General features: G+C 39.5%; 1 protein-coding gene across 2 annotated transcripts in view; it reads right to left on the bottom strand.

Moving 5' to 3' along the window:
- LOC124621863 (probable ATP-dependent RNA helicase DHX34) overlaps positions 1 to 14,884 on the bottom strand; it is a 193,092-nt gene that overhangs the window by 119,326 nt on the left and 58,882 nt on the right. For both annotated transcript variants that reach the window (XM_047147328.1, XM_047147335.1), the window contains exons 7-8: positions 11,926 to 12,074; positions 10,422 to 10,626 (exon numbers count right to left, since the gene is read on the bottom strand). In XM_047147328.1, coding sequence (XP_047003284.1) covers positions 10,422 to 10,626; positions 11,926 to 12,074 — 354 coding nt within the window. The remainder of the gene's footprint in view (positions 1 to 10,421; positions 10,627 to 11,925; positions 12,075 to 14,884) is intronic.

Here is a 14,884-nt window from a genome sequence, read left to right as displayed (position 1 = left end):
CACACAAAGCAGCTAATGATACTGTCCCACTCCCAAAATCAAGAAAGATGGGATAAAGAATGTGATGCAGCAGTATAGCTAAGACAGGCTACATGGCAGAAATGGAACTGTCACAAAAATGAATTAGGGTCAACTTCTTAAACATGAGAAAATCTGCATAAAAACCACACGCGGGGTGAAGCATGTGTTTCATAAGAATCAGTTGGTACAAACTGAACAAAACTTCTAAAAAATAACACACACAAAAAAGGCTAGACTGCATTTGCTTAAGAAAACAATCCAAACACTCACTGAGATTCGTCTCTACCTATGAAAGAAGAAATCAGGAAGAACATACAAGCACTGAGGGATGAGAAGGTACCGAGTGAAAATCAGATAATTGCTGAACTGTGGAAGCATGCCGGGGATAAGACAATTGATAAATTTGTTGCAGTTATTCAAAAAATTTGGGAGAGCAAAAAACTTCCAAGTGAATGGACCAATGCTGTAATTTATTTACTACATAATAATGCGGACACAACAGATATGAATAACTAATGTGGCACTTATGCCAACAACTTATGAGATCCTCTCAAAAGCTCTACAGTATAGGGAGGAACAAGAAATCGATCCACAGCTGAGGAAATACTAAGAGGGTTTCAGGAAGGGATGATCAAGTATTGAGCAGACTATGAATCTGCAGCCCATGCTTGAAGCATGGAACCTGAAATTCAGGTTTTAAGTCTTGGATTTTTTGAGATTGCAAGGACAGCACATAATAAAGTTGGTTCACTGGTTAAAATGAAAGAACACTTTCACTGGTAACACACAAACAAAAAGTTCACAGTTATGACATGAAATAGAAAATAAGAGCCACTTCTGGTTGAATTACAGAATTCTCACTATAGTCCAAATTGGTGTACTAGGTCAGTGTCTGGTCAATGTCCAGCTGATGTCATAGACAGTGATCCTGCCAGTGTCTGGTGTGTTCACGTGGGCACAGGTTGGTGTGTTGGTTGGAGTCCTGAGCCATGCTAGGTCCACATCCCATCGGAGACTGGGATGGTACTGAAGACCGCTGTTGAAGGTCACTACTGATGGATGAGCTGCAAGGAGCAACCGGTGTTGAGCCTGGGGAAGAGCGAGTGCCACTGGCTTGTGGTCATGCAAGATGTTAAGTAATCTGACAGAAGGATTTTCTTGAGGGGCACTTGAGATGTGGATGTGTGTCATGTAGACAAAATGAGCTGCTGGATTTGTAGCACTGTGGTTGACTGTGCGTACTACTGGCAAGTGATGCTGGTGCCTCTTGTGGAGTCTGCTGGAGTTTGGTGAGTACACAGAAAGATGCTTATGTTGCTGTTGCCCTCTGGCTTGCACACAGTGGGATGTGTTGCTGTTGTCATCTGGTGTGTACACTGGGTGGTGTGTATGACCAAAGCTGGGACTGCCACATATGTCTCACTTTGATGGAGGACACCTAAGGGAATGGCAAACTGCCACCTGCAGATGTGTTCTGTGTCTGATGTTTGGCCAGTGTTTGGCCAGGCGAGTGGCCAAATACTACATCAGGAACAGAAAATTTGTGGTGATCTTCGTTGGTTTCAGGAAGGTGTATGATTCAATTAATTGAACCACCCTGTTTCAAATACTTGAAGAGTTGACTTGGATAATAAGTCAAAAGTGATTATCTGGAAGACCATAATCAATACCAGCTCCAAAGTGAAGTTCAGGAGAAAGATGTCTGATACCTTTGAAATCAGGACAGGAGTGATATAATGAGATAGACTATAGCGTCTGCCCTTCAACTGTGGTTTAGAAAGGGTAACATGAGAATGACAGAAAGGAATGAACAGTTCAGGGGTAGAAAACGTGGTAAGGTTGGCTAAAAGTACATACATGAGTCTTAAAACCAACTGTCCAACCTTTGCAGACAATCTTGTGATCTTTTAAGACTCTGTACATATGTCAGCAAAACAACTTAACTGACCAAAGACACAGCCAGCAAAGGCTGCGTTTTCAAATCTCCTCCAAGAAGTTGTGCTTTATGACAAACATAAAATCAGGACCAAGATACTTGGAGGCCAGGCAAAGAAAATTAAGCAGGCAGAAAAGTATAAAAGCTAAGTAAATGGATACAGCCTAACCTATCAGACAAAATAGCCTTTGCACCACACATTAATTAAATGTAAATGGCCTTTGTGGTGGAATATGCTGTTCATCTATAAATACATATTTCACCTCTTCCTCACAATCAGGTGAAAGATGACCATATATAAAAAAGTTATTTACTTACTTATTATGGAGCACTTCGTACTGTGCACACGTTAGTTTAATGGTTGTACAGAGTTGGAGCTTATGCTTCGGCATCACAGATTGGTGGTGTTTTGGAAGGCAGAAAACAATAAGTGATGCCTACAATGACAATGTTCAGAAACAGTTGAAAGAAGCTCAAGATATATGTCATTACAGTCTCTTCTGTTCTGTTCTGATACTTACTATGGAGATGGTGTTCTGATTAATAAGAGATATGTTGTAATTGTTATACATGATCAACAAAATATGAAAGAGTTCTTTAAAAAGCAGTTACGTAACTTCACAGTGTGTTGGCATAGATGTGAGCTCTCTTACAATGCTTTACCATTTTTAGATAGAAAAGAAACCATGTGATAAAGGAGCGGCACTGCATAACAAGTCCACAGCCTCTAGAAACTAAGAGAAGGCACTGTAATAAAATACAGGTAAAAAGTTATCACAAAAAGCATTAGTGTGACAGATCGTTAGTGAAGTTGTTGGCTCAATTACAATACATAACTTGAATCATGATACTTCAGCTCTCCATTAACTAAAGGTATCTACAATATGAGACTGGTATCCTTAAATGCCAAAATTAGACAGTACTGCACTGTTGTTACACCAAAGACTCTAAATGTGTCAGAGACGCTTACAATGAACAAGAAAGATGTAGTGGAGAGACTTGAGACCAAAGAAAGAAAGACTCTGAGAGAAATCCTAGGTTCCATCAAAGAAAACAGTGCACACACAGATGGCATGTCAACCAAGAACAAAATAAACACATAGAAGATATGGGACATAATTCAGAAAAAAAAACATTGCCTTTTATGGTCGTGTTGTGTGAATGAGCCCAGGAAGGATATCTAAAATGATATTAACCTACTCTGAAGATAAGACAACCAAAGGGGCAAGGTTCACAAAAGTTGAAAAAGATACAAGAAACGGAAATTTCTTCTAAAGATATGTAGGAGTGTGATACGCTTAAGGAAAAATTAGGAATGCATAAAGGTTTCCTGGAAGAGTCAAGGCTGAAAAGAGGGAAAATGTGGATGTGGGCATCCCCAGAAAATGTGGATGTGGGCATCCCCCCCCCCCCCTGCCTCCCCCCCCCCCCCCCCCCAAAGAGAGAAAAGAACAGCACTAGAAGCAAATGCAGGAGCAGTGGGTGACAGTTAAAGCTCAGAAAAAGAGATCACAAAAAGAGAAATAGTATCCAAGTTGGTGTTTTAATGCAAAAAACTATAGACCTTTTGTCTGTGCCCTTTCCTTCATTTCAAAGTATACATTCACTTGTTTTAATCTAGAATGCTGACCAATACATGAACATCAGCCGAAAGATCAACTAAGCAATGATACACAATGGTGGTCTGAAGAATATACTGACAGATTGCTTTTTGACTTCTCATTACATTCCTTGAAGGTCCGTTCGGTATGGATTTATAGAACAAAAATCACATCTGATCTATAAAATATCTAGTGGGGGCAATGGATTAGGGATTTGGTCAGATTAAGGCAATATGCCACAAAAACAGAATAGGTAATGGGAAGCTAATACTATGAGGAGACCAGATCAACATGGACACTTGCCTGTTTAGCAGTAAAAACTTGTAAATAGATTACAATGGCACGACAACAGAGTGACAATAGCAAATGGTGTAAACGGTGTTCAGACAGTTGGCCGAGGATGGTGCACAGATAGTAAAAAAGCTTGATTGCCAACTAAGCATGGGGACACACTGGCTAAGCCACTGGAGTTTTATTGGGGAGAAACAGCTTTCAAATGCGTGTTTAGTCATCCTGCTTTATGTTCACTATGAATCACTTTTGATAAATCCCAAAATAATTTCTCAACTAAAGCCATGACCAATTCATTTATCCATCCTTGTAAAATCTCAACTAGAGTTTTGTCTCTGAGGACTTTGATGTCATTGGAACAAAGAGCTACAGCCCTCTTCCCTTTCTTTGGTGAGATCTTAATAAACCTAGTGCTGGACCCCAAGCATTACTTGAACTGAACCCTCCATCACAATTTATTAGTTTTCCAGCATCTTTACTGTGAGAGAGCCCTCCATTATGCTGTTCCAGAAACTTGCAGTTGCACCACCATATTGGTCTAATTGTATTTCATTTCTTGATTACATTTGAGGCAGTGCTCAGTGATTTTGGATTTGTTAAAATGTTTCTGTCAGATGTGTTACTAATGGTACACACCTGGCTTTTGGAGCCCTAGATAACATTTAACACTACAAAGAGAACTCTCTGTCTTCATTGACAGGAACAAAATACACTGGATGCCATGTTATCATAAGAGTCTATTGATCATTCTGGAGATTGGACCAGAGTAAGGCAGATAAGCAACTCCAGTAGTCTACGAGTTGCGGCATATTCACAATAAGGTTTCACAGCGTTCCAGAAAATATCTGTCTTGCTATAAATTCAGTCATGACACACGAAAGTTTATTAACCAGGTATTAATTTCAGTCAATGATGACCATCTTCAGATCTGAACACTACAGTACACTACATACCGTATATACTCAAATAATCCGCATGTTTTTTCCCAAATTTTAGGACGAAAAACTGGGGTGCGCGGATTATTCGAAACATTGTTGGTACTGCTCCGCCTCCAACAATAATCCCATTATACTATTGCATTGTTGCGGCCTCAGTCTGTGACGCATCAGTAGCACATTAGGAGTAAAGTATTAACGTCTTCAAACTTGTTAATTATGGCTACAAGTTCTCGTTATCGCTCGTACACTGCTAAAGAAAAAGTGAAAATTATTGAAGAAGCCGAGAATATTGGAAACCGTACAGCAGGAAGAAAGTACGACATGAGTCAGAGTTGTATTTGCGACGGGCAAAAAAATAAAATGGAGCTTCAAGAAACTAATAGTAATCGCCAGGCATTTCGAGGTCAAAAAGCGAAGCATCCGGACCTTGAGAAAAGGATCTGTGATTATGCAGATGAGAAGTGGCAATATGGATGCGCGGTGACGGGTGAAATGTGCCAACTTAAAGCATTGTCTGTACCCAAAGAACTAGGCATTGCCAGTTTCAAAGCTAGTTGGGGCTGGCTATCAAGATTTTTCAATGGTTTAGGATTCTGGAGGAATACTACTATCGCTCAGTGGCTTCCAGGTGATTACGAGGAAAAAATTGTGAATTTTCATTGTTATGTGATAAATCTGCGCCGTAAACAGTCATATATATTATCGCAAATTGGTAATGCGGATCAAACGCCAGTCTATTTTGAGATCCCGCTCGACAACACAGTGAACAGGAAAGGAGAATCCAGCATCATGATACGAACTGGCGGCAGTGAGAAACAAAGATGTACAGTGATGTTGTGTGTAACTGGCGATGGATGAAAGCTACCACCTTACATGATATTTAAAAGGAAAACTATTCCGAAAATATCAGTAAAAGGCATACCGGTATTAGTGAGAGCGAATCCGAAAAGGTGGATGGACAATGAACTTATAATTGACTGGGTGACACATGTTTGGCAATGTTGTCCTGGTGGGTTACTGAATTTACACAACATGCTGGTCCTGGACAGCTTCTGCGGACATACAACTAAGGAAGTGCAAGACAAATTACAAAAAGGGAAAACTGACTTGGTCATTATCCCTGGAGGCCTAACATCCATCCTACAACCACTAGATGTGTGTATAAATTGGCCATTCAAAGCTGCACTTAAACAGCAATATACGCAATGGATGGCTGATGAAAACTGTAAGTTCACACCTAGTGGAAAAATCAAATGGCCGGATTTGTTCCAGATTTGTAAATGGGTGAAAAGTGCATGGGACTCCATTCCGGAACCACTGGTAGAAAAATCCTTCAAAAAATATGGAATCACAAATTCACTGGATGGAATAGAAGACGATGCTCTATGGGAAGATGGTGAAGACGACAATGATTCTCCCGCTAGTGATGATGATGAAAGTGATGAATAGAAGGGTAAGAGACGAAACATACCGGTATTGACTAAAATATTTTATTGCACATACCATATTAACAAATTCTTAAACAAGATAATTCACATTTCATTTTTCTGCTATTGTAGGTATGCGTAGAATCCCGGCTGGCGGTGATAATGTTCCTCGGCCGCCCGCCCGTCTAATGGGCCAGCCGGCCAGCTGCATGCTGCTGGCCACCCGCCTCCTGGCTGGCCAGCTGCACGCCGCTGAATTGGTTGCGTTTTAACGATGTATCAACCTGTACAGCAGCGTTGCTTCAAACCAGTAGTTATTATACATACTTTTGAACACATCATAATGTTGGAACAATTTTTTTTTTGTAAATAAAACAAATTAAAGCAAAAAATAATTTTTTTTTCTTTCTTCTTCCTCAAAATTGGGGCGCATGGATTATTCGGGGGCATGGATTATTCGAGTATATACGGTAATTTGTCTCATTGTGTATATAGATGGTCCAGCCATATTAATCAGCCATACAGGCTTTGTCAAGAATTTAAAAAATTTTCTCAGTATCTTGGGCACTATTATGCCAGACATAGTATACTTTCTTAGTCTCAATCTCTTTCTCATACATTGTTGGTTCTGACTGCATTGCCCACTCAGTTTCTTGATTTGAGTATCCATTCCTTCAGAACACTATTCATAAACCTTGTAATTCTTTTGCTAGAGTTTCCTTGCCTGATAGCATTCAAGCTCCATGCACCTGAGTCTTAAGCACAGAATTTCTTCATGATGGATTGTGATAGCATGATATATAGTGATAGAGGGCAGTGTGTGTATTCACTGTTTCCCAGGGATCTGCTTATTCTCCTTTTAACCAACGTGTCTAAGAAAGGTAGCTGGCCATATTTATAAAGTTTCATCATAAACTTCATACTGTGGTGGATCAATTTAAATGTCCTACGGACTTCAAGCTATTTCATTCCATGTGGCCATGCCATAAAGCATCATCCGTGTATTGATAGACACACACAGCTGTAACAAGATGCCAGTCCATTTGCTCCAAAGTGCTTCTTGTATGAGTTTGCCACAACAGGAGATAACGGACTACCCACTGCCATGCCGTTGAGAATGTTCATAATACTTTCCATCAAACAGAAAATTTGTTGACATGAAAACATGCATAGACAGTTCAGTGAAATAAACGTCAAATTTTTCTGTGGTTAGTTCCAACGATTCAGAAAGTAGACTTAATAAAAAATGCTATTTGTCCACCGCAGCTGTAAAAGGCTGAGAGAATGCAAATTTCATGGAATAAAAATGTGGACTCTGAAAAACAAAAGAGCATCAAGGGGTGTTGTGAACAACAGAAATCAAACTTGGTAAAAATACAGTAAAACAACCTTTTTACACTTTTTAGTGTGCTGACCCAAAAAAGTATAAAATGCAGGAAAGTGTAAAATACAGAAAAGCACAGGAAACACAACAAGCTATTGGTTTTGTGCCTATTGTCCTCTGTTTACAAATAATGCCAACTTTAGTGTTTTAACGAGAATTGTATTACAAGTTTGATTTACCATAATTTTATAACAGTTATCAATAATAAGTCTCACATTAGAACATTAATATCTTTTTAATGTGGTTTCACAAAAGACTTTTGCTTCTGTGTCTTATTTACACAGTTGGATACAATTGGAATGAAGAAGGAAATGCGTGTTTGTGTATGTCACCACTCAGCAACTGCCTTCTTGATAATCACAGAGCCAGTGGCTGAGTGCTGGTACACACAAATGCATGTGAGTGAGGGTTTCCCTCTTCATTCCAATCATGTCCAATGGTGTAAATAAAACATGGAAGCAAAATGTTTCATGAAACCCCATGAAAATGATATTTATGTTCTAATGTGATACTCATTATTGATAATCACTATAAAATCACGCTAAATAAAACCTGTAACACAACACTGGTTAAAACACTAAAGTTTGCAGTCTTTGTAAACTGAGAACAAGAGGCACTAAATTTGCCGATAAGACCACTCGGTTCAGGGGTATTCTGAGTGAGAAAGGGAGTCGAAATTGCCATCATGTTGTGAAGCATTTTGAGAAGGAATGTTTACATCTGACATCAGGGTGTGGCATCCTGAGTCAGCGCACCTAGTACGCATTAGTGTATTCCACATGGAAGTAAAAACGATTCGTGAAAGCCAACTATAGAGACAAACATCGTCAAAAACAGTGTTTATTTGTATAAATGACCATAAAATTAAATTAAAATTGCTGTAATACAATGCAGTGAGTAGAAGGAAGATTGCTACTTGAGTCACTATTGTCAGACTGTGATTATCATTAAAGCAGTGACTCAATATACTTTCCCACGCTTCCAAACACTGCGAACCTATAATACAGGCAGCAATGACGCAACAAGCCAAGAATGAAAATCTTGCTTACCATACATGGAATTGTTAATGAAGGGAAACCAGTGAATTGAGAGAATATGTCTTCCATTGGGATCAACAAAAAATGAACATAAAAAGTGTGAAAATGTAAAAATGGGGTTTTACTGTAGTGCTGCGACACCAACAATACTTCACAGTCTGGTTGGAGTCCTGGTAGTTAGTACGCAGCTTGTTTCACATTAAAAAGATGACTGGGTCAGCTGTCAAAATATTGTACAAGGTGTATAACTTTGCTTCCACCGTTTGCTGATAGGTGGCGACAATGGTAAGCAGTGGTCAGGCAGTTAGCTTGGATCTCGGTCAACATAACCTCATTCAAACACTAGTCGATTTGTGTCTGCATCATAAAGTTGTTCTTGATTGAAAATGTCAGTTTACAAGTTTAATTCTCATCATTTGTGGGAGGTGTTACTGTTTTGTTTCAATATGAAGAAAACAGTGACTGAGTCTCATTGAATGCTCTCAAGTATGTGTGGTAAGGATGTTATTAGTGAAAGAATGTGTCGTGAGTGGTTTCGACACTTCAAGAACAGTGATTTTAACGTTGTAGACTGGCATAGTGGTGGAAGAGAGAATGTTTTCGAAGATGCAGAATTGGAGACATTGCTGAGTGAAGACTCGCGTCAAACTCAAGACGAATTGGCACGATTATTGGGAGTGACACAGCAAGCCATTTCAAAAAAGTCTCAAGGCTAGCTATGGGCATGATTCAGAAAGAAGGAACTTGGGTCCCGTGTGAGCTGAAACCAAGAGACGTTGACATTGTTTGTGAACAGTTGCTTCAGAGGCAAAAATGGAAGGGATTTCTGCATCGCATTGTGACCAGGGATGAAAAATGGGTTCATTATGATAACCATAAATGCAAACAATCACGGGGATCTCCCGGCCATGCTTCCACATCGACGGCCAAATTGAATATTCACGGCTTCAAGATCATGCTCTGCATTTGGTGGGACCAGCTCGGCACCGTGTACTATGAGGTGTTAAAGTCAAGTGAAACAATCACAGGTACTCATTATTGAACACAATTCAGGCATTTGAGCAGAGCATTAAAAGATAAACAGCCGCAATACAGCGAGAGGCACGATAAAGTGATTTTGCAGCACGACAGCACTCGACCCCACGATGCAAAAGAGATCAAAACGTATTTGGAAATGTTAAAATGGGAAGTCCTACCCCACCCACTGTATTCTCCAGACATTGCTGCTTCTGACTATCACCTGTTTAGATCAGTTGCGCATGGCCTGGATGATCAACACTTCCGATCTCATGAAGAAGTCACAAATTGGATCAATTCGTGAACTGCTTCAAAAGATGAACAATTTTTTCGACACGGGCTTCGTACACTGCCCAAAAGATGGGAGAAAGTAGTGGCCAGTGATGGAAAATACTTTGAATGATACATGTGTAACCAATTTGTTTCATTAAATCTTCAAATGTTCAGGAAAAAATGGCGGAAGCAAAGTTGTACACCTTGTACATATATGGAAAAACAGCTTTATACCCAAAAGCACTCTGTTAATTAACAATACTATCAAAATGGACATAAAAATGTTTTTGATGATGCTCACAATGGTAATAATTTCAATAATAAAATATGAATAAGAATGAAACCAAATATTAAAACAATAAAAATAAAACTGACATTAGTGTTTTGATCACTGTTGTATGGGTGAGTTCTCAATCACGTCATTTACGATTTTTAGGGAAAACATGTTTGTCTTTGAATCTTATCAGGACTAACCAGAAAACTATAATAAACTTACCTGCACGCCCTTTTCTTTGTTCAGCACTTGCACGACTAACCCAAAATTCCTTCAGACGTTGCATTTTGCATATGGGATCATAACTCATCTCCTTCATTTTGCCTGAGTCCACAACAAAACGAATACCATCAATTGTTACAGAAGTCTCAGCAATATTGGTTGAAATGATGCACTTACGTACACCCTCTGGTGCATAATCAAACACCTGGATTCAACACACATATTTATCATAAATGGAGTTGTGTAAATCTGGATCCTCTTAGTTTAGACACACAAGAAAGACAAATTAAAAAATACCATAAGAAAACAAACATGTAGAGAAAACTGTGCAGTTTGATATTATAAACTGGAAATCACAGAAATGTAATCCTAAGTAAACTAGTCATAGGTTGATCTTGTGATATAGTATTGTTCACAGATCTGTTCTTCTGATTTGCTTGCTCTTTCTTCAGATTTGGAAGTTTTGAAAATGATAGGATCATTATAGTTTATAAAGTTATCTGGCTACTTATTACCTGTAGCAAAACATCACACCTGTTGATAACTAACTAATGTCACCCAATGGTCATTAATGAATATAAATATGGGGCCTTACACGAACTCTTTTTGACACCATCTCCTCCATCTTTCTCCATCTGTCCTCACAAATACATCCCTCTCAACATATGGTTTGAATATCCTCCTGTCCCCCTCCTCCCCCTCCAACCTATCACAAACAATACACGTAAACAATACAAGTTTTGGGAGCTAGCATTAGTATTTTCTACTATAAACAAACAATGGAAAGTCCAGGATGGAATAACAACAATATGACAAGGACAGATTTCTACTCACCACATAGAGGAGACGTTAAGTTACAGACAGGCACAATGAAAAAGAATCTATCCTTTTTACATTTTTGTTATTTTCTCCTTTAAGTGTTTCTATTGGAAGAACTAGGAATTATATCTCTTGAAGATAAGTACTGAGTAGATATTCTGTCTCCTCATTTCAGCTTCATCTACATAAACTATCATGAGGAATGTACATTTTTGCACATACTTTGATCCATATTACTCCATAATTCAAACAATCAAAACTCCAGGTAGTAATATCAACAATGTAGAAAAAGACAGATTGCTACTTACTGTAAAGATAACCCATTAAGTTGAAGACAGGCACAATTAAAAGACACTTACACATAAGCTTTCGGCCATGGCTTTCAGCAGAAAAAGAGAAATACACAGCATTCATTCACACAAGCAAGCACACATAATTGGCAGACTCTGGCAGTTTGTCTTTTAATTGTGCCTGTCTACAACTTAGTGCATATCTTTATGGTAAGTAGCTACCTATCTTTTCCTACATTGTCGTTACTCCATAATGCTATTCATATTCCAGATGAAAGTACAAAAATAGGTACAACAAATAATTATTTATTTTGTATTCAAAACTTCTTTTTATATCATTTTCACAGAATCTATGTATCACAGAGACATTTCTGTCAATTTCGTGAGAGACTTACTTTATCCTGATCTGCAAGTGACAAGGAACTGTGAAGAGTTAACACTATCCATGCCTGTGTTTTATCTGCATATTGCTGGGCTGCTTCAGCAATGGTAGAGATTTCACTCATACCACTCAGGAACATGAGGACATCACCTCTTTCATCTTCTGAGAACAGAATGACACAAAATGTAAAAGATGAACTTTCGAAAAAAAAAAAAAAAAAACCCCTTGCTGTATACAACAATAAGAAATACTTTCTTGGTGAACACGTCTCACATTACTGTAAATACTGTCAGGAAAGAAACTGTGCCTGTAATATATTATGTGACATTGTGAGTGTAACAACTGAATTTAAATGAGCAAACTGCTTTTTTTTCCTTTCCATAATATCTTTGACACATAAGTTCTTCAAACTGATTTTTAGCACACTTCCGTTCTCTAATTTGTCTATGACTTTCACCTTTATATTCATTTGTTCATTTGAAAAATAAAATCCAAGGCTTTATGATCTACTTAAGAGGACACAAGAAAGTTTACATGCACTGAAAAACTGCAATATGACATTTAGTTCATTTACTTATTTGCTGTCATGCAATGCTCCATTATCTATGTGTATAGCATGGAATGTAGATAATAATGCTTGTGAAGTTGGAAGAAAAAGAAACAAGCACTTCTATCTGTGTTTATAAGTACAAGTAATGAACTGAAATGGCATTTAAAAGGAGTCTGTGTTAGTGACAGGATAACACAGATAAAGTAAAGACTGAATTAATTATTAGGCCCTGTCTACCTTGTAATCAAATAAATAAACTGGCCTGATATCTTTTTGAGGGGCAATGGTATTAAAAAAATTAACCTTTACACCGTCCAATGACCAGGAGCACAATGTCAGCTTGTGGTCCAGTGCAAGAATCACCAATGTCTTGAGAGCCTGTTTGTTTTGCGTGTGTGGTGGTGGTGGTTAGTGTTTAACGTCCCGTCGACAACGAGGTCATTAGAGACGGAGTGCAAGCTCAGGTTAGGGAAGGATTGGGAAGGAAATCGGCCGTGCCCTTTCAAAGGAACCATCCTGTCATTTGCCTGAAACGATTTAGGGAAATCACGGAAAACCTAAATCAGGATGGCCGGAGACGGGATTGAACCGTCGTCCTCCCGAATGCGAGTCCAGTGTGCTAACCACTACGCCACCTCGCTCGGTTTTTGCATGTGTCTGCTTGTCCCTGTGGTGTAATTATTTGAAGAGTATGCCACGTTCAGTACTCCATCTACTTCAGAGTTTATGCCACACTTACAACAGTATCTTTCTCAATATTTTTTATGTTCTTAGTTTTAACTTGTTTAGTATGGTATTCGTAATAAGGGATTTATTTTATGGAAATATAGAGGAGGTAAAATAACCACAGTGCAATGAGTGAAACTCATAGGAAGAAAACAGCTTCATTGAAAGAATAGAATAACACAGTGAGACGAATGATCATTATACGAAAATAAGGTTAAGTAATGTTCCTTTGTGTGTTGATTTGTAAAACAAGGTTAAGGTACCACACAACATGGCATTTTCACACATTGGCTTAATTCTCATATATTGCCTTTGCACACAAGGAAAGAATGAATGGGATGAGCCAGCCCTTCCCCCTCTCCTCCTGTCACTTCCCACTTTACCAGTTGATGTAGTGGTGGTGGTGTGTTGGGGCTTATGGGCGCTCGACATCGAGGTCATCAGTGCCCAGACACACATAGAGGAGGTAAAATAACCACAGTGCAATGAGTGAAACTCATAGGAAGAAAACAGCTTCATTGAAAGAATAGAATAACACAGTGAGACGAATGATCATTATACGAATGTGGACAGACCTAAGAAAACTAAAGCACACACTCAAAGAAAGCAGGAAAAGAAGGAAAATGCTACATAAGAAAGTAAAACCTAAGGAAAGGGGAAACATAGCAACAAGAATGTCACAGGAAATTGTTATTGGCTGGCCACTTACATAAAATATGGGCGAGCTTGTTACACAGTGAGCAAATTAAAATCCTCTCCCTAAAATCTTTGTAAAAACATTTGACAGGCCACAGAACTTTAAAACTTTAGCCACATTCGTCCGAGTGTTGCCTAAAAGAGATGGCAGGTCCGCTGGCAAGTCAGCCGCGACCCGCTGGTCAGAAAATAAAACGCAATCCAATAAAACGTGGTGCACAGTGACCTGGACGCCGCAAGCACCACAAATTGGAGGGTCCTCTCGCCAGAGAAGGAAGCCATGCATCATAGGGCTGTGGCCTATTCGAAGCCGAGTGAGGAGAACCTCGTCCCGTCGATTGGGCTGAAAGGAAGTACACCACACACGCGTTGTGGGCTTGACTATACGGAGCTTATTGTCAGTCACTTCCAGCCACTCATCCTCCCACTGACGCATGACCCGTGAGCTCAACAGCGAGGTGAGTGCGTGCAAGGGGATAGCGCACTGAGATACTTGTGGGGCGAGACACGCCTCCTTGGCTGCGAGGTCTGCCCTTTCATTCCCAGCAATGCCAACATGCCCCGGAACCCAGCAGAAAGCTACAACCTTCCCCAGTCGCTGTAGTCGGAGGAGGGCATCCTGGATGGTCTGGACAATTTTGTCTGCCGCATACAAACGTTGCAATGAGTGAAGGGCACTGAGTGAATCGGAACAGACAAGAAATTTAGGAGAGGAAGAATGTCTCATGTGCTCCAGTGCCCGCAAAATTGCAAACAATTCTGCATCAAAGACAGTAAAAGTCTGAGGCAGTCGGACCTTGAGGACACGATATGGAAAAACAACTGAGCAACCAACAGAATCCCCTTGTTTCGACCCATCCGTAAAAACAGCTACATAGTCGTGGTGCTCAGATGAAATGGCAGAAAATGCTGCATTAAAAACGGTGGCAGGAGTGCAATCTCTCTTGTACTGCAATAAATCTAAAATCACTCCGGGCTTCTTCAGTAACCAGGGTGGCAG

Source organism: Schistocerca americana, chromosome 1 (assembly GCF_021461395.2).
Source record: "Schistocerca americana isolate TAMUIC-IGC-003095 chromosome 1, iqSchAmer2.1, whole genome shotgun sequence".
NCBI lineage: Eukaryota > Metazoa > Arthropoda > Insecta > Orthoptera > Acrididae > Schistocerca > Schistocerca americana.
The sequence above is the reverse complement of the archived record's forward strand: the minus strand, read 5'-3'. Positions and strand labels throughout refer to the sequence as shown.